The following is a 21,981-nucleotide window of genomic DNA, read 5'->3' as shown; positions in this document are numbered from 1 at the left end:
GCGCATTCATTTGATGAAACCCACGGACGCTTTACACAGGTATAGGGGGACAAGGGAAATGAAAATAGTAGGCCAACACAAACGCGGACTGAAAATAAATAAAAACCAGGCGCTAAATGGAAGGAGGACGCTACTGCCTACAACCACATCGCACATTGTAAAGTTATTTTATGAATGAAATAAACATGCACACCTGAGGGCCAATTCGGGGTTGATTTTGAATCATTTACAATCCCGTAATTGTCTCCATCTGTTGAAAGCCCAACCGAGAGTGACTCGGTTTCGCCCGGTGTCTTTCACTTTCCCTTTTAGCTTTTGGTTGTTCTTCGTTTAATTTCCTTCTTTTCTGTGATGGCCCTTCCTCCAGTATCAGTCATAACTACAGCAGATAACTTCTAAAATACAATTAAAATACAATTAGGCCTATATAAAGATATCTCCTGCTACCTTTTACCTGGCTGGATACACTAACACTTTGCGGGACAAATTTAAGCAGGGCAGAGGCATTAATAAAAACTATATAAAAATAGCGTTTTTTCCAGTGTTCGGGCCCTATTTTACCGATCTCAGCGCACGGCGTGAAGCGCGTGGCGCAGGTGCGTTTAGGGCATGTCCAAATCCACTTTTGCTAGTTTGACGGCGGAAAAAAGGTTCCGTGCGCCAGGCGCATGGTTCAAAAGGGTTGTATTTAGTGTCTTCATTAATTCATAGGTGTGTTTTGGGAATAACATGCAATAAACCAATCAGAGTGTCATCTCCCGTTCCCTTTAAAAGCCAGGCATGTTTGTACCTTGGCGCTTTGCTATTATGATGGTGGATTTGCACCATCATATTTTTATTTGTAATCTTTTGCATGTTTGTGTGGTGCTGCGCTTCCCTGTGTGTGTGTGATGTAATGTATGTATGTATGTGTGCACGCTGTGCATAAGCCTAGGTGCGTTTTACTAATACGCTGTTAAAATAACAATGAAATGCTGCGCTATTGACTTTAGACCAGGTTTTTGTTGGTCAATGGCGTGATCACTTCCTGCTGCCTCAAGATAGCAATACGCCAAGAATTCACCTGAACACACCTCCCTGTAAGACCAGCACGCCCATGGGCGCAAAGATGGGCGCAGGTGCATTTGCTATTTAAACGACGTGGGCGCTGGACGGGAAACTGACAACTGTGTTGGTCTTAAACTAGCAAAGATACTTGGGTAAAAAATTAAGGGTGCCTTAAGTCTCGTTTCCTGTTGCAGGTCATTTATGATCATCAGATGAAAACAGTTTCAGAAACATTTAAAAGTTACAAATAGTAACTTTAAGTATCTTGTTTCATCAGAAGAGAATCAGCATGCAGCTCTTCTAGTTCCTAGGTTTTCTCAATGAACTCTTGAGTTGCACGTCTTCCATGGAGTTCATGCTAATAACTTTGTATTGTTTTGCAGTGCATGGCGATGTCTAAGCTCAATGCTGAGGTGGCGTGTGTCACCGTACACGAGGACAGCGTGATTGCTGTCGGCACAGAGAAGGGCAGAGTGTTCCTCAACTCCAGGAGGGAAATCCAAACAGACTTCTACAAGTATTGCCGTAAGTTCTGCTCTCCTGTGCAATTGTGAATGTTGCTTTCCACTGTTCATTCTTGGTAGAGCATTGATCAGTCTTATTATAGCTACAGCTGTGAGGCAGTTACATAAAATGCACTTGTGTGAGGCTTGTCCCTGTAGGATTTTGCAGTTTTTGTGATCGAACAAATGCAGATTCAGCCAAAAGCTTCAGTAACTGCAGCAGCTTGCAGTTTTTTCTCAGTGTCGGATTACTTCGTAGTTGCAGTTTCACACATTTTATCACGCTGTATTAGATAGAACGATATATCAACAAACTGTCTTGTCACATCTCATTTGGCAAAAACATTTGATGTGCTACTTCTGCAAACTAACAGACATCAAAATGAACAGACTTCACTCCTCACAACTCTTGTTCTTTTCTGAACAGTAAGCGTATGAGAGGCTTGTTTAGGAGGAGATAGGTTTAAGTTAAAGTGGCCATATTATGCTAATTTCAGGTTCATAATTGTATTTTGAGGTTGTACCAGAATAGGTATACATGGTTTAATTTTCCAAAAACACCATATTTTTGTTGTACTGCACATTGCTGCAGCTCCTCTTTTCACCCTGTGTGTTGAGCTCTCTGTTTTAGCTACAGAGTGAGACATCTCACTGCTATAACATCTTTGTTGGGAGGTGCACATGAGGAGTAGCTAGGTAAGGATCACATCAGCTAGCTGTTTGTTTCTACAACTTCAGTCATCTGACAAAGTTGTAGAAACAAACTGCTAGCTGACAAGACAAGACATTCAGAAACCCGTATCTCACTCAAAACAGCATGGATGTTTTTTTTTCCAAGTTTTTAGCATGTGGAAGCACCAGAGACACAAAATAACATCCCAAATCCCAGAAAAAGTGATTTTTTTCATAATATGGGCACTTTAATGTTGCAATTCCTACTTGTCACTAATAGAGGTAAAAATCAAGGTAAATGGACTGCACTTCTATGGCGATTTTCTTCCTTCAACGAAAAAAGCTCTTTACAATTTGCCTCTCGTTCACCCATTAACACACACTCACACCGATGGTGACGGAGCTGCCTTGGGAAAAATCATTTCACTATACCTCTTACCCAAATTGTAAGTCTTCATTTCCTATAAACAAACAAGTATGGAAGTTTGTAAGCTGAGCCATATTTCAGAAATAAGCGTTGGGACATTAAGCTCCACCTTTTGACCTTGAGCGCTGAAGTAGAACAGCAAATATTATTCTAAGACTCAACAATGTTCCCCTACTAATAACACCAATTTAAGGGCTTGGGACCTCCCATCACAGAGTTTAATTTTATCAGGCATGTTATTCAAACTGAAATCAGTTTTTACCACCAGTTACTAGGGTTGGGTACCGAAACCCGGTTCCACTAAGGAACCAGTTCCTACGCAAACGGTAGTATTCGGACCGGATTAAAACGCAAATTTCGGTTCTGACTGAAATATTTTCCCTCTGTTGCTCCAGACAGCGGCAGACTCTTTTTTTCTTTCTCCCTTTACTGCCGAGTGGGGCACATGCCCGCTCGCGGTGTGAAGCGTGTGCCCGCACTATTCTCGGACATGCACTCTACAATCACAGCTGATAGACGGCTTTTTGTACACGCTCTGAAACGGACGTAAAAATATCACACTTTCTCTGTAGTCTACCTTTAGTTAGCTACCGTAAATGTAGGCTACTTTTAAAATGCCATATTTTCCCTCTGGGCTCACCAAAACGGACGTAAAGGCATATTAACCATTCACTGCACGTGATCACTAGTAAACATATTACACTTGCTCTGCTAGTCTATCGTTCAGGACAAGACCCTGTAGCCTGGTGGTGCGGGAAGCGGGACAGCCTCCCCAAATTGTCTGCCCTTTCAAACTCCCTGTGTGTACAGGCCTTTTGGACACCATCTGAAAGAGTTTTCTCCTGTGCAGGACATACCATAAGTCAGGAGAGGTGTCGTATCTTGCCAGAGAAGGCAAATATGGTCTTTTTTTTTCCTTTCAAGTTTGAAGCTGGTTGGCATACCAACTCAACAACATTTATTTTGTTGTTACTTGTTAATAGTGTAATTGTTATTTGTTAAATTATTGTAGTTATGTGTTAGGTGACTTAGGTTTACTTATAATATATTTCAGTACTTTAAAACATTAATTTATTGTTCAATTTAAATCATTTTCAATTTTAAAAAAACCCTATGAAAGAGCCTTTCTTCTGTGTCATTTTTCAGTTTTTCAAGAATCGGTTTAGGAATCGGTTAGGAATCGTTTTAAAAGTACCGGTTCGGCATCGAAATCGTCAAAATCCAAACGGTATCCAACCCTACCAGTTACAGGGAACAGTAGCTCCAGTTTGCTTTGTTTAGTAAACAAATAGAATAGAAATGAACCATTTGTAGGTTTCAGGTAGTTGCATAGCATAGTAGCAGTAATACATTTTAAGCGTTACCTTTTTCTCAGTGCCCATACACTTTGGTAATTTCTTAGTTGTTAACATGAATAAAGATGCAGATAAATGTACTCTTGAAGTCAAGATACTGACTCTGTTAAGAAAACAAAGTAGTAAGGAAAGCTAAATTGACTTCCTCAAAAATATTGCAGGTCACTTGGACATACGAGCATCTGAAATGTTTTTTGCACTTGTTATTTTTAATGTTTCCAGAATTTGCAAGATGTGACTTTTGTCATTTGGCTTTAGGGGGGCCATGTCTGCAGAATTTGACCACAGCAAATGCCCATACCAAAGACCAGGAAGGCGATCTCAATAAACTGAGTAAGGATGGTGAGCATGGGAAACCGAGAGCGCCATCAGATGTTCAATCTAACATCTTTGTTCTGAGGAAGATGGTGGAGGAAGTCTTCACCGTACTTTACAGTAAGGAGTCACCAAGGCAACATGTTTTCCCGAGTATTCCTTTTTATGCCATACAACTCTTAACCTAATTCTTAGCTCATCCTAAACACTACCTATATATGGGAAAAATAATCATTAACCTAACTGATCAAAGCAAAGATTTATCTTACCCAATTCTAATTATTATTATTAGTTATCCAAGAGCAGAGCAGACACTTTTTAATTTTCTGCCAGTTGTTATTTTTGAAGATATATTGCACAGTACTCACACTGCCTCGTGCAATACACAGGTGAGGCTGTGGGGAAGAGCAGCCTGGTCCCTGTGCCTTATGAGTGGATACAGAAGGACCCCGGCTGTGTGGTGGCCCACGGTTTGCCTGAGGGAGCCACCCTGAAGAAGCCCTCTGAGTATGACACCAAGACACTGATGAAGATTCTGGAGCAGAGCCACCGCATCCAGTTCATAGTAAAAAGGTGAGTCTGCAAAGTGCAAACGTCTGTTGTCTGATATTCTTGAATACACTACTGTTTGAACACTTGTATAAGATTATGAAAACCAGCTTTTTAACATCTGATTACTCTAGAATGTGGAAAATAATGAAGTTTGGCATTTCAGCTTAACCTCTAATGCTTTGCAGAAATAGATACCCGTGTATAACGGATAGCACTTAGCTGTCCTGGCTTATTTTTGTAGCTCGTTATTGGTAGCAGACAGGCTGTCGTGTATTAGTGAGGGATAGACTGTTTCAATTCAGCTGTGGCTAAAACACTGGGGTTACATGTTAGTCTCTCCAGAACATGTTTGGAGTAAGATTCGTGTTGACGTGTGGGTGCCAACGCAGAGTGATCCAGCAACAAAGTGCAAGTGAACAAGCTGTGATGTCTTTATCAACAAAGCCTAAGCCTGGCTAGTGGTATTTGTCTTCAAGTTATGTCAAAAACCATAAGCTTATAAACAGAACATAATAAACAGGTGGCAGCAAGGACAGTTGGAATGTCATGCTGGGATAGTTGGTGTGGACTTTGAGTCTACTGACAGCCAGAATGCTCAGATTTTAGGCGAGAGTGTTGGTATGATTGAAATATAAGTCATAAGTCAAGCTATAAAATTAAGTCAGGCTGGTCATCAGATTGTGCCTCAAGACCGAGCACAATATTGTTTAACTGATACGAAGTGAACACCTCATAAAAGCAACATTGCGTAACATTTGTATTTTTTGCAATTTGAGGCCCCAACAGTTTCAGACAGTTTCACTGTCGTCAATATGGGCAGCTGTACAGTTAGCGGTTATGGTTAAGTTAACAACAAGTAAAGCTTTGTGTCCATCAGGAGGAGATTTGAGACAGAGCAGAAAACATTTCTTCATAAAATATTAACCAGTTTCACCAAAATCAGTGACCTAGTGCCGTAAAGTGTTGCGCACTTCTCCTACTACATAGTGCAAGAACACGCGACCGGTGCACAGAGGGGGGATGACAGAGGCACCATTACTTTGAACAGTTATTGGCTTCCTTTCAGTTTCACCTACTCTGTTTTGGGGCATAACAGTTGTTTAAAAACCCTCTTCTCTGTGTTTGCTTCATTAACAACAACTTGTACATGCCTTTGCAAGTGAATGAGGGTTTCCTGTGTCTACAACTTTATAATGAAAGTTGAATATAAACAGTCTGAAAATAGAGACTCACATTTGTGTTTGGTCTGTTTGCCACTTTTTCTTGGAAAAGCACATAACTAGAGGTAGGGAGAACCAAACAGTAGAAGTGAAGGGAAAGGTAAAGAGTTAAAATACCAAATAAGCCTTGTCATCTCATTGCATTTATCTTTTAATCACTTACACGGGGGATGTTGGAACAGATAAATTGGTCCTACTCAAAATGAGTTGTTGCTTCAGCAAATCTTGATCTAAGCCAAGAGGCACTTGGCAAGTGATGCAGTTTGCAAACAAAAAGCTCAATGTCATGCTGTGATGTATGGAACCCTCTTAATTGCTTTCTTCTTGATTTTATGTCTGTGTGCAGGCCATCAGAAGATTTGTCTCGAGAAGCCAAGTCCAGCACTGATGTCAATCACAACTCTTCCACTGCCGCCATGACACCGAGCAGCCACGGCCCAGGGAAGACTGCTGGCCAGGTAGTCACGTCATCAAGTCCCGCCTCTTCCAGCAACTCTGTTCTGTCAAACTTCCTGTACGGCATGCCCATGTCCTCCAAACCTCACCCGGATGGCAAGCTCGATTTCAAACCCATGTCCCTCCTCAACCTTGGCAAGGACAGACTGGCCAACTGGACAGCAGGGACGGACAAGATAAGCACGTCTGTCAACGACTGTGCAAACAATGGTAAGATGTACATGTGCGGAGGGGGGGCGGGGGGTGGGTTAACAGTGGAATATGATTTTGGGTGAGTGTTCCACAATCATAGCATTAACAGTGAATAATAATAATACATTTTATTTATATAGCGTTTCACATGGTACTCAGAGACACTTTACAGTAAAACCAGCACACATAGCACATTAAAAACAGATAAGCAATAAAAGCAACACATAAAACAAGCATATTAAAAGCAATCAAAAACAATAAAACCAGTAACTATCAGGTGAGAAATGTAAGACTATTGTATGTGGAAAGCTAATCTGAAGAGGTGTGTTTTGATTAGTGTTTTGAATGTGTCCAGGTCAGTACAGTCACGGATGTGTATGGGTAGGGAGTTCCAGAAGGAGGGAGCTGCAATGGTGAAAGCTCTGTCACCCCAGGTACGGTGCTTGGTCCTGAGTGGTGGGGAGAGGAGGTTTGCGTCAGAGGAGCGAAGGTTACGGGGGGGGGGGTTGTGGCAGTGGAGCAGGTCTGTGAGGTAGGAAGGAGCCTTGTTATGGAGGGCTTTGTGGGCGAGGAGGAGGACTTCAAACTGGATGCGTTGGGGAAACAGGGAGCCAGTGGAGGTTCTGAAGGACGGGAGTGATGTGATCACAGGAACGGGTGTGGGTGAGGAGACGGGCAGCAGAGTTTTGGTTGTATTGGAGTTTATTTAAGGCTTTTGCAGGTGAACCATAGAGGATGCTGTTGCAGTAGTCAATTCTGGAAGTGATGAAGGCGTGAATCAAAGTTTCGGCAGCAGAGAAGGTGAGTGATGGGCGGAGCCGGGCAATGTTTTTGAGGTGAAAGAAGGCAGTTCTGGTTATTTGGTTTTCAAAAGTGAGGTTGCTGTCGAAGATGACTCCCAGGTTACGGATGTGTGGGGATGGAGTTGACATGGGTGGATTTGTTGACAGTGAGACCAAAGTTATGGGTGTTCTTTGTGAGGGATTTCAGGCCGATGAGCATCAAGTCGGATTTATTGTAGTTGAGCTGGAGGAAGTTGGTTTTGTAAAGCAGCCAGAGCTCGACTGCAATCGGAACACGCAGATAATAGTGGGTGCATTTGAAAAGATTTATTTTATGAATAGAGGCAACATTCAAGATTGACATAACATTCACAACTATGATCATATTGATAATGACGTATCTACGTCATTATCAATATGATCATAGTTGTGAATGTTATGTCAAGTAAAATCTTTATATGAAAGTAAAATCTTTATATGAAAAATGTAATTGAGACTAAGTGCTTCATGCTATGCCCCCAGAGTGCCTTGAAAAGCGGTACATTTGCAGTGTGCTTTTAAAATCTGATTATTATACCGCTCATTATTTCATTCAAAGTAGCACTTTACTTTTATAGCACATTTTCCTGTTATACTCATATTTTTAAATGACTCACTTAACTCACAGCCACCAGTAGTCAGGTGGACTTCCTTATCTATATTTGAAAATGTAGAAAACACTGCAAAGAAGACCCACACAGAATGATTTAATTCTTTATCGTTTTGCTTTTGCATTTTGGCAGTTGTTTATATCATTTAGGCTAGTATCTATCTGGGTGCTAATTGAACATCTCTGACTGAAATGAAAGTGAATTGAACTGAATAGATCTAACCTGTCTGGCACTTTCAGACGAGACAACAAGACTACCTGGTGAGCAGGGCCAGAGCCCTCCTGGAATCCACATCTCCAAGAGGCTACTCTTCTCCATAGTGCATGAAAAATCAGGTAAGGGTGAACATATTACCTAGAAGATAAACTGTAGGCAGTAATGGCCTCATTTTGAATGCATTCTTTAGAGACAAGTTAGACAGACTGAGCAAGTTCACCCCCATCAGCCAACAATTGTATATTTAGATGTGTAACTGAGATAAATTGATTGACAGATTATTTTGTCCTTGCTTTGAAAGTCATCACTAAAGAGCAGCATTTCAATCATATTTAAAGATGACAAAGATTTTCACTGTACAATCACTGTGGTTCCCAATATTTCCCTTAGCTTTCCTTTTAATAAGCTTCAAAGTTAAATGTCAGTGCTTCACGTGCTTGCAACTATTAACATGTTATATCTTGTAACATGTGTGGACTTTAGCTGGTAGGAGGATTTTGTGCCCTTTGGACAGCTTTATATTTACAGCCATGAGAGGGGTATCAATCTTCTCATCTATCTCTCAGTAAGAAAACCAAAATGTTTCTTTCAAACGTGTGCCATGAGATTTGAGATCCAGACAGTCTGAAATGTTTCAGTGCTATATGGTGTTACGTCTTTAACTATATGTACATGTAGAGTATTATTATAATTTGGTATTAACTTGTCACAGACATATTGGTATCAGCGTTTATGTCGGCTGTTAAGTATTAAGAAATTGCTGCACAGAAAGATATGTTTGAGGTAGTTTATAATCTGTGACACCAAAATAGTTGGTCCTCCACCAAGTTTATTTGTCAACAGTAAAGTTCAGCTCACAGTGTCTTGATCACAATTATTAATCACCAAATTTAAGGATATCTTCATCAAAAAAGAATGTAGGATTTCTTATTTTTTTACTTTCAAATATCGATAGCCGAATCCGCCTCAAGAATTCTACATCAGTCGGAAGGAGGTATTTGTGCATTTAGTTTTCCCTCTTTCCTTATGTTCTCCTGTGCCCTGCTTGGATTTGCAGTCTCATACAGTAGCCAAACATTGTTTACTGAAACAAACGCTAAATTATACTAAACCTGAACCTGAGGGCTAAACTACTAAGACGTCAAGAGTAATCCTATAAGAAGATTGCACTTATTTCCCAGGCTGACATTGAGTAGATGGAGAAGATGAATTTTAGGTCTTTGACACATGAAAACAGCTCATTTGAATGTTAAAGCTCTGATAAACTTTAATAAAAGAAGCGGGTTTCTGTTTCATTTTACGTAAAGCATTGACAGGAGTTGTTTCTTTTACTTCTTCTCTTGCAGAAAAATGGGATTCTTTCATTCGGGAAACTGAAGACATCAACACGTTGAGAGAGTGTGTTCAGATCTTGTTCAACAGCAGATACGGTAAGGAAAGGCTCTCTCTTTGCATTTTGATTTTGTAGGGCCTCAGTATCACATATAGGCAGCAATTTTCAAAGGTATCCCTGCCTCCTCAAGCAATTGTTCATGCACAGTGATGATTCCGTGTGTGTCTATGGATGTTGATGGATTGGGGTCAGTGTTTTGGTTTGATCGTCTTTTCCTCAATGATACAGAAGACATGTATTTGTAGCCACAGTACACTGTTATTACCTACAAAAATGTGTGAAGCTTAAGCCAGAGGAAAAATACAGCTGATTACTAGTTCACTTCTTGAAATATTGGCATTGTGTCGTCACTTATTTGAAAGTATTCAAAAGATGCTTGCAAGCAATCCGACTGCAGTGTACTTGTTATTCAGTGGTTACTTTGCGTCTACAAGCAGTCTCTACAAATTAAGGGAACATTACAGCTCATGGGATCTGTTTCCAGAAAGTCAACAGCAGCGATTATCATTCCCTTTAAAGTTTAATTTGTCATTTAGCTGGAATTATGTCCACCTCTGTAAACCTTCACATGGGGTGTTTATTCCACTGGAGGCTGATTTTTCTTAATGTTTCTAGTAGGGGTGTGCAAAAAAATCTATTTGAATTCGAATCGAGATTCAAGCTCTACAGATTCAAAACCGATTCATAGAATTCCAAAAATCGATTCATATTTAGTTTTCTTTGTTTTGACACTACTGTCCTGAAATGACATTACCCCGCCATTCCCATAGATGGCGCTGCGTCGAATTCACACGCCTGGGCACTCTTATTATTCAACCTGCTCCATCCCATGGATGTCTTAAGAGAACGCTCCATCCTCATTGAAGGCGAGAGTTTGGGCACATTTCGGCTTTTATAACCTCGAGGGGAAGACGGAACTTGATAGGAATCATGCTATGTGCAGGCTTTGCAAAGCGAAAGTTACGTTATTTTGGAAACACCACAAACGTGAGAACTCAGATGGTCCGCCATCACCCGGAGATTAACATTAAAGACGTAGACGAACAACAACCTAAAGTACCTAACATGCCAGTCAACCAATGCACTCTTTCAATGCTCTAAACTCCCACCGTTGCGTCAGAGAGAGTGTTCTCAACTGCCAGAGACATTGTAACTGCACAGCGGAGCATGCTCACTCCAAAACACGTAGACCAGCTTCTGTTTCTGCAAAAGAATGTACAGATTCCAGCCAGTGGTGGACTATGAACTGGACACACACACACACACACACACACACACACACACACACACACCTAAATGTGTATCCATTATGTGATTCTGACACATCATAAAAGTTCTGTTGAATGGACTGTAGTTGCCACAGTTCTAAAAAGAATGAAGACATATAAAGTAATATCAAACTACATTTAATTAGTTGTGTTTCTTTTCTTTTAAATTGTATGTCTACTGCAATCACATGGGAAAAGTAACTACATTTACATGCTGTGAATCATTTTTTTGAATCGACAATCGATATTGAATCGAATCGTGAGCCTTCGATTCAATATCGTGAGAGTGAGTGAGACATTTTCTGAATCGTACACCCCTAGTTTCTAGCTTAGCAAATGAATAAACCACTATTATTTATAGTTAAAGTGCATCTTAAAATATCTAAATTATATTCCTAGTAGCATCACATTGCTTTTCTAGAAATCCTGGTTGCTTATTGTGTTCTACCTCCAGCTGAGGCCCTGGGTCTAGATCATATGGTGCCTGTCCCCTACCGCAAAATAGCCTGCGACCCTGGGGCCGTGGAGATCATTGGCATTCCTGACCAGATCCCCTTCAAGAGACCCTGCACCTATGGAGTTCCCAAGCTCAAACGCATCCTGGACGAGCGCCACGGAATCCGCTTCATTGTCAAACGGTAACCAATGCCTCAAAGGGAAACACCACCTGAATTAAGAATTCCAATAGGTCATTCCCATGACCTAGGACATCATTATGTTTTTTTTAACATGAGCTACTCTCTCTTAAAGCCAAACATCTGTGATATCATTAAGTATAAAGTATATCAAGATAATCCACAGACCTGGTTGTGAGCAGTTTCCCTTTAGTTTCCTGACTACAGAACTACACCCGGCAACCGCATCACTGTACAGAAGGGAGCGTACTAATGGACGAGAGGCTCCTGCTCTTTGGCTGAGCTGCTAACTGTAGCTGACTGAGACTGCTAGCTCACCTGAGGCTACAGCTCAGCTGAAGGGGACACCATTAATGTTTACATCTGAGCACAAGCCTCTCGTTCTTGAGTACTTCCTTCTGTGCGGTGATACAGTTGCCGATTGTAGTTCAGAGAAAGAAATGATATCTGGTAAGAGACATTGCTCTTGAGTTTTTCAAATGTATGTTTTTGCTTTGAGCTTTGATTGATAAATGTCACTACAGGTAGGAAGAAAAAATTTTTATTTTTGGGGTGAACTGTCCCTTTACGATCAGACGTACTATTTGCTGAATGTTTATTAGCATGCTGTACCTTTTTGGGCAGACATGAATAGAAATTCAAAGTTTTAGGCTGATTTCCAAGGGAACGCTTGCTTCCATGTCTAATGAAGTCTTATTTAGTCACTGAGTGCCAATCATAGTAACCCACTTGGCACTTAATTATCGTCAACAAAAGCACAGTATGGAACTGCCTCTGAAACTTTTATTTTGAAGAGATTTTTAATAAGCAGCCACCAAGGAAGCCAGCCTATACCATCTGTCTGTTAAATGTATGTGTTCTTCAGCACACTACGTCCTGCTGACTGGTAAACCATTTCCATTCATGTCCCAAATGACTGTCCCTTTCCAGCATATTGCACTTACGGTTGCTCTTCCCTCCATTTGTTTAAGCTAATTTAAATGAGCCACCATGCCTTGTTTGAGATAACACATCTTTTTACCAATCCTGCAGGCAGCTCATTAGTGTTAATAGAATTAGGAAAGATTGAAAATGTGATTGATTCAGAATTACATCACATTCCCATTGTCAGTGAGAAATGTTCCAGATGCAGGCCCTGATGTTTTTTTTTTGGCAGGCTCTTTGTTGACAGACTGTGTCTATTTTTAAACTAAATGATCGTTAATCAAAATGGTCGTCTGCTCTAACTGGAACCAAAACGTTATTCTCATTTAAAGCTGCAGCCTCGTATTAATTATGCCCAGATAATATCACATGTAATAACAACCTAATTATAAATCAATGTTATGAACAGTTCAATTTCAAAATGATAGATTTGATGATAGATTATGCCAATAGATCATTACTCGCTGGCTTTTGTTAATAATGAAAATCTCATAGAGTTTAAAAAAAAAAAAAAAAAAAACATACTAGAGGTGTGGCTCGAGGGAAAGTGATGTGGTTGGCGAGTTTGTCTTTTGGCCCAATGCATGAACACTCTTTGTCCCGAGTGAAATATCTTGACAGCAAATGGATGGATTACATTTGGCACAATATGAATTTTTATCAAGTGACAGCAACTTCAGAATTGCCACATTTCTAACACTTTATGTCATCACAAGACATCCTATTAGCCTCAGCTATACTTTGAGGTAAATGCTAGCATACTGTAGAACACTAACATGCTAAAGTTAACATGCTAACAAGGTAACAATGCTAAAGAATAAGAGTGATGGTATTATATATTTTTCTTCATTTTCCTAACATGGCCATTGTACAGAACATAAACCCTTTCGATTTTGGTCCGGGACCCTTAGGTGGTCCTCAGAGTCAATGCAGGGGGGCCTCCAAATTAATTTTTTCAAAAATTGAAAAGTCTTAACATGAATCCAACATATTATCAGCAAATATAAATCCCCACTGCTTGCTGGCCTGTAGGTAAGGTAAGGATATAAGGCCATCCACAGATACAGTATATCCTAAGGATTCAGTTTGCCTGTGCATGTATGTTTAACATTAAAACATGATTTAGCCCCTGCTCCCCCCCCTGCCGCCCCATCTCCTTTTGCACATGGACTATGGACTGTCTGACTACCTGACTTTAATAAATTTATTATTAATTATAGAAGAAAGTAGTACCCATAAACAGTACTCTTCTTCACCAGCTTGCTTCAGTTTCCGAAGTTTAATCTTAATCTCAAACAGTTTTACAAATAGATGTGAATAAACACGACTTAAAGAAATAGTTGTGTCTAAAGATGAATTATGATCACAGCAGGAGAGGGTTGTCTCGGTGGCAGACAGAGCAGTAGCATGTGGCAGGAGGAGGGGGTAGCACAGAAGTATAGTTCACATCCACAGCGTTATTGTTAGTCCGAGGGAGTCACTGATAACAAAGGAATGACTCATTTACTTGATTGTTTAATGAGCAGTTAATATGTTTAAAAATCAGTTAATGATGATGATGTGCTGCACAGTGTTTGCATCATGAGTTTTGCCCTGAAAGCAGCTGAAACACTCTTTGATCTCTGTGACTAACGGCCCATTTTTTCTTTTTCTTTTTTTATATTCCAGAATGTTTGATGAAAGGATTTTCACTGGTAAGAGTGTGATTAATATTGTTTTTGTTTCAATGCCATTTTCTCACGCATATGAGCTGTGATTTGGTTATGGATTTGTTATTGAACCACTGCTGATCTTTCTCTTAATGACTTATCACGCCACTGTCTCTAATTATAATTGAAAATGTGTCTTTCTAGAATTGCAAGGTTTCTGTTTGGTACAATCGTGGCAGCAAGCTGGGAGGAGTGATGTCATTATAGTTTACCAACCTTTTCTAGACTAAATGTTATGCCTTTATATATAAAGTGTATATATATATATATATATATATATATATATATATATATATATATATATACTGTATATATAAATATATTATTTTCATTGGCTCAATTCATCATATAAGTAGCATACACTTATTATATTGCAGGATATATCCCTCAGTTTCCAGTTAATTATGTAGCTGAAAGAAGTGCATTCTTTTGAGACAAAATCAGAGCTAATTTGGCTCATTGCCCAAGTGTAGCCTGCATTTTCATTCAAATGAAAAATTATCTACATCTTTGCAAAGGGAACTTTGGGTAAAATGTAAATATTTGGGGTAGGATTCTATGTGTGCTTTGGGTGGACCTTGAGCCAGGCATTTAGCTGAACAACATTGGTCCGAATCTTTACAATTAATTACAGTAACTGGCTAGCAGAAAATGGCTCTGTCACATCTTTATTTATATATTTACGCCCCACAGATGTTCTTGGCTAATGGGACGCAGTGTTTGTTTATCTTCTGTGTCTTGTTTGTTGAAGCTGCTGGCAAGATTGCAAGAGAGGAGGGCAAGCATGACCTCGGCTCCATGCCTGAAGACGGCTTCCTTGACAATCTGAGCATCCCGCCCACCACAGCCGAGCTGGTCAGCAATCCTCACAGCAGCAGGTCAGAGCACAGCCCACACACACATTTAGCATTACCTTGCACACTTTGTTTATATAGTGGAAATATGAGATAGTGGCATGGGCCAAATTATATTGCATTTAATACCGACATTATTCATAATGTGGACTGAATTAAACAGTTTAAATATACTGTTTTACGGAATTAATCATTGACAATTCTACCATAACACTAGCTGTAAAAAAAGCGACAGCCCTTAATTCATATATATATATATATATATATAAATCAACTGAGGGATGCATTTTTAGAAAATCAGTGCAGGTTACCTCAAATCTAATCTGAGTAGTCGTCCTATAGCCTTTGGTGCTTAGTTTACTTGGTTTTTCAGATGAAAACTTAAGCCAAATCTGCACAATTTCACAACTCTCATTAATTGTAAGTGTCTTCGTACAGTAAGTAGCCAGTTTTGGGCCCATGAGCAATTCTGTGTCCCACCACAACATTGCTTATGTATTTTTAATGAATCAGTTTTGTAATTTGGTAGTCACCTGAGTGTGTTTTATTTAATCTCACAGATCAGCAAGTGCATGCGTGAGTCCCTTGGCTGACTGTGAAGCAGGTATGTGCAAATAATAGCATTTCTGCATTATTAAAACTTTTTCTTACGATTTTTTTGCCGTCTGAAGTAACAAAAGATTCAAGCCCCAAGTATCAAATAAAAAGTTTTAAAACAATGTTAACGGTCCTTGGAAGTCTCTCAAGAAAATTTCCCATCATGTTTTACAGTCCAGTCAGTTCAAACACATTCTATTACCTACTTAAATCAGTTTAACACAGCCATAAAACACAGTGCCAAACACTGATAGGAACTCATGCAGAATAAACTGTTCAATCCCTGCAGGTCCTTCAGGAGATTGCATTCCTTTGAAAAGGATTAAAACAGAGCCTCCAGATGGGGAAATCATTCAAGTAACAGTACCAGGTAGGTGTGCACATGCTTTGCAGCTATTCGTTTTGAAAATTGTTCACTTAAATTATAAACACAGTATCCAGCGATGTAGTTTACATAGATTATCACGTACATATCACAGGTGTGTGATACAGTGTCACTAGTCCAAAATGTAAACATATAATGTCCTCTGCAAGACTTTAATATGGTGTATCAGACTTCTGCTGAGAGCCGCAGTTGCAGTGGATACCCCATCGGTGGCAGCTAGGCGTATAAGAAAGCAGGAAAAAAGACGACACACTCAAAAGCATACTTGGACAGGCCAAACAAGTTCTTTTACACTACAGGGACCTAATGTCTCCCTTTTAGAGGTGAGTTCCTGAACCTACATTTCGGCACTGCTCAGGAGGTGGCACAAAAATTCAAGGGCCAGGTAGTCTCAGTATTTAAATGTTAACAAATGAGTCTTTCATATGTAACGTTTTAATTCTCCTGGACTTGGCGATACAACAATCTGAACTCTTCAGGCCTCCGCTCTAACTAGCTTGGTTTGAGGGCGTGCCACACTAGTAGCTAGATGAGTATTATAACGTGTGTTTTCTGTTGGAGATGGTAAGTCCCTTTGGGGTGGCTTTTTACTTTGTAAACCTATTACATGCACAAAATATATATAACACAATACAGGAAAGGGCAAAAGCCAAAAAGCATAATATGAGCACTTTAACCATTGATCTACTGCATCTGCTGCAACCAGAACCAAAACGTTTTAAAAGAACGATCGATCCTACTTGTTGGCCCAACGATGATGTCCAAGCCCTCATCGGTGTTTGAGGAGAGGTTGACGATCAGTTGAGCTCTCTGTTTGTATTTTAATTCGATGGCGTATGTCTTAAAACATAGTAGAAACACAAGCAGAACCCAGAACCAAAAGCCTTACCGGTTCTTACAAAGTTCAGGTTATGGGAAGCTCCAGGTTACGGGTCGTTAAGTTCCCATGCCGTTGGAGCTTGGTGCCAGGTTTATGGTTACGGAACATTATGTTTTTGCTTTTACACGATTAAAAACTTCAAGGATGAGGACTAACTGATTGTTTTGGCAAATGTACGTCAGGTAAACTTCCCCAATATCCTTCCTGAAATTTTACAATGGGATACGTTGGACATATTTTATGTTTTATCTTTCACACAGTCGATGAAACACGGGGCTGGTTCTGGGTTTGTGTAAAACCTGTGTCACAATTACAATACAGCAATACAGGAAATATCAAAATGTCACAGGAAATATCAGCAACCAGTTATTTCCTGTTTATAGTGAAAAAGTTTGTTTTCCCCAGATGCTGGTACAAGTGGGGAGGAGCCCAACGAGTCTGTGGCCGAGCCGGTCGCTGCTGCAGCGTGTCCAGCCACAGCCTCGCCCTCTGCTCCCTCTGCGTCCTCTGCTCCCTCTGCTCCCCATCACCAAATGGAAAACCACGCAGGTAACCTCAGCCCCGTCAGCCCCCACCTCCATTTCATCTACCTCCTTCTCACCGCAGCCCCTGGAATGGCCGCTCCACCCACAGCCCTTACAGCCACCGTGGTGCCACCCAGCACCCACCACTGCCACCCCACACTCTTGGCTGTTTTTTTAGGGAGCTAAAAAAAAAAGCTGCCACACGTATGAAAACACTTTTCTCACATACTTTTTTCTTCCACTCTCCCACTTCCCCTCGACCAAACCTCTACAGCCACTAGTAGTTACAACCCCAACCTTAACAACCCCTACTCCCCGACTCATGGCCTACTGTAGCTTGTCTCTTCTCCCAGTCTTACAAATACTAGCTCTCATCTGTGAAAGGCACCATGTATCAGCTGCAGCTGTTTGACTCACTCTAACTTTCACTTTGAGTCTCTGAGTCACCTTTGTCATTATGTCAGTTTTGTAAACTGAAACGTTTACCTTTTGGTCATTTTTGCCCTTTAAGTGAAGACGCATTGTGCATATTTCCAGATTTTGAGTTACATTATCCTGTAGTCCTACTTCCCAGTATAATTAGAGATAGTTAATGTATTTCTATTAGAGAGACAAAACTGCTCCTTAAAGATCCTTTCTATTCTCCCAAATCCTACCTCTATCTAACATGGAACTGTTCGTCTTTAAAACAAAAGTCACTAGAGTAAGGTTAACAAGACATTTGAGTAGACTACTCGCTCTTTCTCAACCGCACCAGCCTCATTTATCAAGTGTTATTAAACATGGTTTGCAGACAGTGATTTATTTATTCATTTTTCACCGTAAAGGATTGTTTCACCCAAATTACAAACACATTGTCTTCGCTATCTCTACTGGTATCTAGCCAAGCAGATACTTTCGGTTTTATTTGTCTTAAGTTTTGAGATGCAGCATCTGTCACTGAGATTACTGTCAATGCTGTAAACACCACAACCAAAATTCTGTTCAACTTCATTATATTGGGGTGGCTGCAGAAATCTTTGCTCTGATTTTGGTGAACTGCCCCTTTAAGGTGTACTGTGCAAAACATGCATTCAATAATGGTGAAAGGATGGCAGCGTAAAAGTCATTGGGTTGTTGGGATATTTCATGTGTATAAAACCCCTAATTAGAAAATGAGTTCAGTACAAAAATCCCTGCACTATCAATGAAAATGTAAATGTCAAACATGACTTTGATGTGTTTTTTTATAAACCTAAATTAACATATAAATGAGGCAGTTCGATTGTAGTGCTATAACAGTGCTACAGAGAATGAAGAGTCTACTCAATGTGATCTTGAGCCTTAGGCATTCAATGCTTTCAGGAGGCGTTTTGTTTTATTTTGTTGATTTGATTGTGCTTTGTTTAAGTTTTCTTTTCTTTCACAAATGACCACTAAAGGAGAGAAAACAAAGGTAAGTGCAGCAAATGTCACATTTAGAATGATTTGCTGGTACAATGCGCCTTTTATTTAAGTATTCATTTGTTGTTTTGCATCATGTAGTCAAGTAAAATAGATAGGGATTTTGCCTAGATCTGCCTACAGTACTAGAGTCTTCACACAGAAGAACTCCTTCCGTCATGCTTCTGCAGTGTTGGTCGCTGTGGACTGACCAACTATCTAAAGCCCCTTTTCCACCGCAGGAACTTTACCCCAGGAATTTACATGCAAGCTTTTGAGGAGCTCATTGCGTTTTGACCACAGTGACCAGCGTCTAGATTAAGTTCCAGGGACAGAGTGGAGATTTTGAAAAACTTGCACGTTTGCATGTAAACTGAGACAAACGGAGGTTTAGGCAGCCGAGGAATTGAGGAAGACGAGAGAGGAAGTGATTTGTTGCTGTTGTTGCTATTTTCGGGATTCTGATTGGCTAACGTGGGCTTGAGCGTCTTGTTACACTGCCACCTACAGGTTTGGCACGCTCTTGGCGGCATATATACACGGGTACGTGTAAACGAACACTTTTCTGAAAACTGACAGCTGTGCACAATGTTATTTTTGAAAACGGAGAGGTTGCAATGTCCGTTTATGAAAATAGCCAGCCACGTGTAAACGTAGCATCTGAATGTACAGGGACTTTCGGGGTGGGGTTTGCAGGGATGATGTCATTGATTGGTCAAACACACACAGTGTGCATCAACTCGTGTAGGCTTCATTCATAAACAAGTGAATTTACTCTCATATTGATTTAGGACATACATTTTTCTTTGTTTGATAACATTAAAAGTAAAGTTAGGCTTTGCTGTCGGATTCCCAAATTATTTTAAATTCTACTTAATATAATGTATAAAATGTTAGGATGTGTGCAACAATAAACCGTTTAAATAACATACATTATAGCATTACTAATAATTGGGTAAACATGAATCGTCATTTCATATTTTGTTAACAGTAAAATAACTTATATATTAATATATAATATAATAATATAGATTAACATAATCTGTTTACCATTTATTAGTCATGGTCATTATAAAGTGTTGGATTCTTGTAAGTCAGGGGATCCTTACTCTCTTTTTTTTGCTTCTTCCATAATTTAGCACCAAAGTGATGCCACAAAATAAAAACTCATAGGTATATTTTTGTTTAGGAACATACCTGAGAACACGGTACAGACAATAAAATAATATCTATCAGAATTACCTATAAGGAGGTCTCTTGATCAAATGTTCAAGCCAGAGAATGTAACAATCTTTTTTTGGCAGCGCTACACTGAATTAAAATCATAGTGGTGAAACTTAACAATCATTCGCACAATATTCAGCTCTTAGCCTGTTGTTTGACATCTGTGGGATGTTTATGTTGTTGAAGGTTTTTGGCAAACGAGCCATACCTCCATCAATTGTCATCAGGGCCTGTGGTGATTCTGTTGAGGTTACATCATCATTCCAGGTCTAGATACACCTGTCAAATAACAATGGTCATGTGTCACAAATAGTGTGTGCGCCCTGGGATGTAAATGTCAAAGACCAAATCTTTCATTTTAATGCAGTCCAATGATAGCACTCTGCAATATAAATTACATTTGTCAACTTCATAATGTTCAATTAATTGTATTGTAATAACACTCAAACTGATGCAATGCAACTGTATACCTCTTTTGCATTGTGCAAACTCTTCAGAATTGTATTAACGGCTTATTTTGTGAGTTTTAATTACAGTTTGTTTGGAATTAATAATTTAAACAACTTTGTAAAACAATTATTCAATATGATCATGATGAATCCCACTAAAAGATGTCCAATAATATTGAACTATTGAAGCTGTATATTGGGTTACACTTTACTTGAAGGTATCTACATAAGAGTGACATGACACTGCCATGAACGTCATAAACATTATAAACAAGTCATAAACGTTTATGACATAATACTTCTTTTAGTAAGTGTCATTCGGTTTTTGTCATGACAAGTTATGGTTAGGGTTAGAGTTAGGGTTAGAGTTCATGTGTCATGACTGTGTCATGACAGTGTCATGTCACTCTTATGTAGATACCTTCAAGTAAACTGTTACCGTATAGTGTAACTTGCTTCTGTTATTTTGTCCATCTCCAGTATATACAAATAGACATAAGCTTTTAATAGACAGTTTTCACAAATGTAATAATTAAGCCGCCTACACATGATCCGCAGTAAAACCGCTCTGCTCTGGCCGTTCCATTGTTTTCCTATGGGGCACAACTAGGCGCGGCGCTGCCCCTGGCGTCGTGCACTGCTTGGAATCGCAGCCGAGCGCTGTGCGTAAAGTTTTTCATTATTTCAACTTTGACGTTGTTGTCGCTGACCTTTCAAGGCGCAACCTATTCCAGAACGTATACCTGCGCTGGGCTTCGCCTCTCTGCTCTGTGCCCTACCTCGCGGTTTTGCCGCAGATCATGTGTAGGCGGCTTCACTGCAGAAAATGCTTGGGAATGCTTTAGTCAAAGTCAGTCCCTCCAGAAAAACGTGATTATGCGATCGCATAATTCAATGCATAATCAGCTAAAGTCTGCATATTTATGCGGGGGCCGCATTTTTTCAAATACGCCGCACTTTCGCCGCATACATTGCCGATTTCCGAACATGCATGATTTCATAATCCCCGCATTTTCGTTGCAAAAAAGTCACATATATCTTAGCAGAAAGTTGAAAAATGTCGCGTTTACTTCACACAAGAGCAGCCATTTTCCCCTGTTGCCATGGGAACGTTATGAAGTGACGTAATTACGCGACGTTAACATCATCGAAAAGCTGCAAACCCCGCGATGAAGCCATGATGAAACCGCAGTTTTTGCAAGTTCCCGCAATTTCATCGCATCAAATTGCATAAATATCCCGCATATTCCATCGCATTGTTTAAGAAAACGTGCCGCATAATCAAGGATTTTTGCCCACAACAATCGCAAAAAAACTCTGCATTTTTCTG

The 21,981-nt window shown here is 39.9% G+C and overlaps 1 protein-coding gene across 2 annotated transcripts in view; it reads left to right on the top strand.

Moving 5' to 3' along the window:
- Window positions 1–21,981, top strand: part of gtf2ird1 (GTF2I repeat domain containing 1) — a 41,540-nt gene that overhangs the window by 10,102 nt on the left and 9,457 nt on the right. For both annotated transcript variants that reach the window (XM_078265723.1, XM_078265722.1), the window contains exons 3-14: window positions 1,431–1,572; window positions 4,263–4,439; window positions 4,709–4,892; window positions 6,438–6,757; window positions 8,411–8,506; window positions 9,734–9,817; window positions 11,503–11,686; window positions 14,276–14,301; window positions 15,068–15,194; window positions 15,731–15,774; window positions 16,057–16,137; window positions 17,438–17,581. In XM_078265723.1, coding sequence (XP_078121849.1) covers window positions 1,431–1,572; window positions 4,263–4,439; window positions 4,709–4,892; window positions 6,438–6,757; window positions 8,411–8,506; window positions 9,734–9,817; window positions 11,503–11,686; window positions 14,276–14,301; window positions 15,068–15,194; window positions 15,731–15,774; window positions 16,057–16,137; window positions 17,438–17,581 — 1,609 coding nt within the window. The remainder of the gene's footprint in view (window positions 1–1,430; window positions 1,573–4,262; window positions 4,440–4,708; window positions 4,893–6,437; window positions 6,758–8,410; window positions 8,507–9,733; window positions 9,818–11,502; window positions 11,687–14,275; window positions 14,302–15,067; window positions 15,195–15,730; window positions 15,775–16,056; window positions 16,138–17,437; window positions 17,582–21,981) is intronic.

This window comes from Sander vitreus, chromosome 13, assembly GCF_031162955.1.
Source record: "Sander vitreus isolate 19-12246 chromosome 13, sanVit1, whole genome shotgun sequence".
NCBI classification, from domain to species: Eukaryota; Metazoa; Chordata; class Actinopteri; order Perciformes; family Percidae; genus Sander; species Sander vitreus.
The sequence above is the reverse complement of the archived record's forward strand: the minus strand, read 5'-3'. Positions and strand labels throughout refer to the sequence as shown.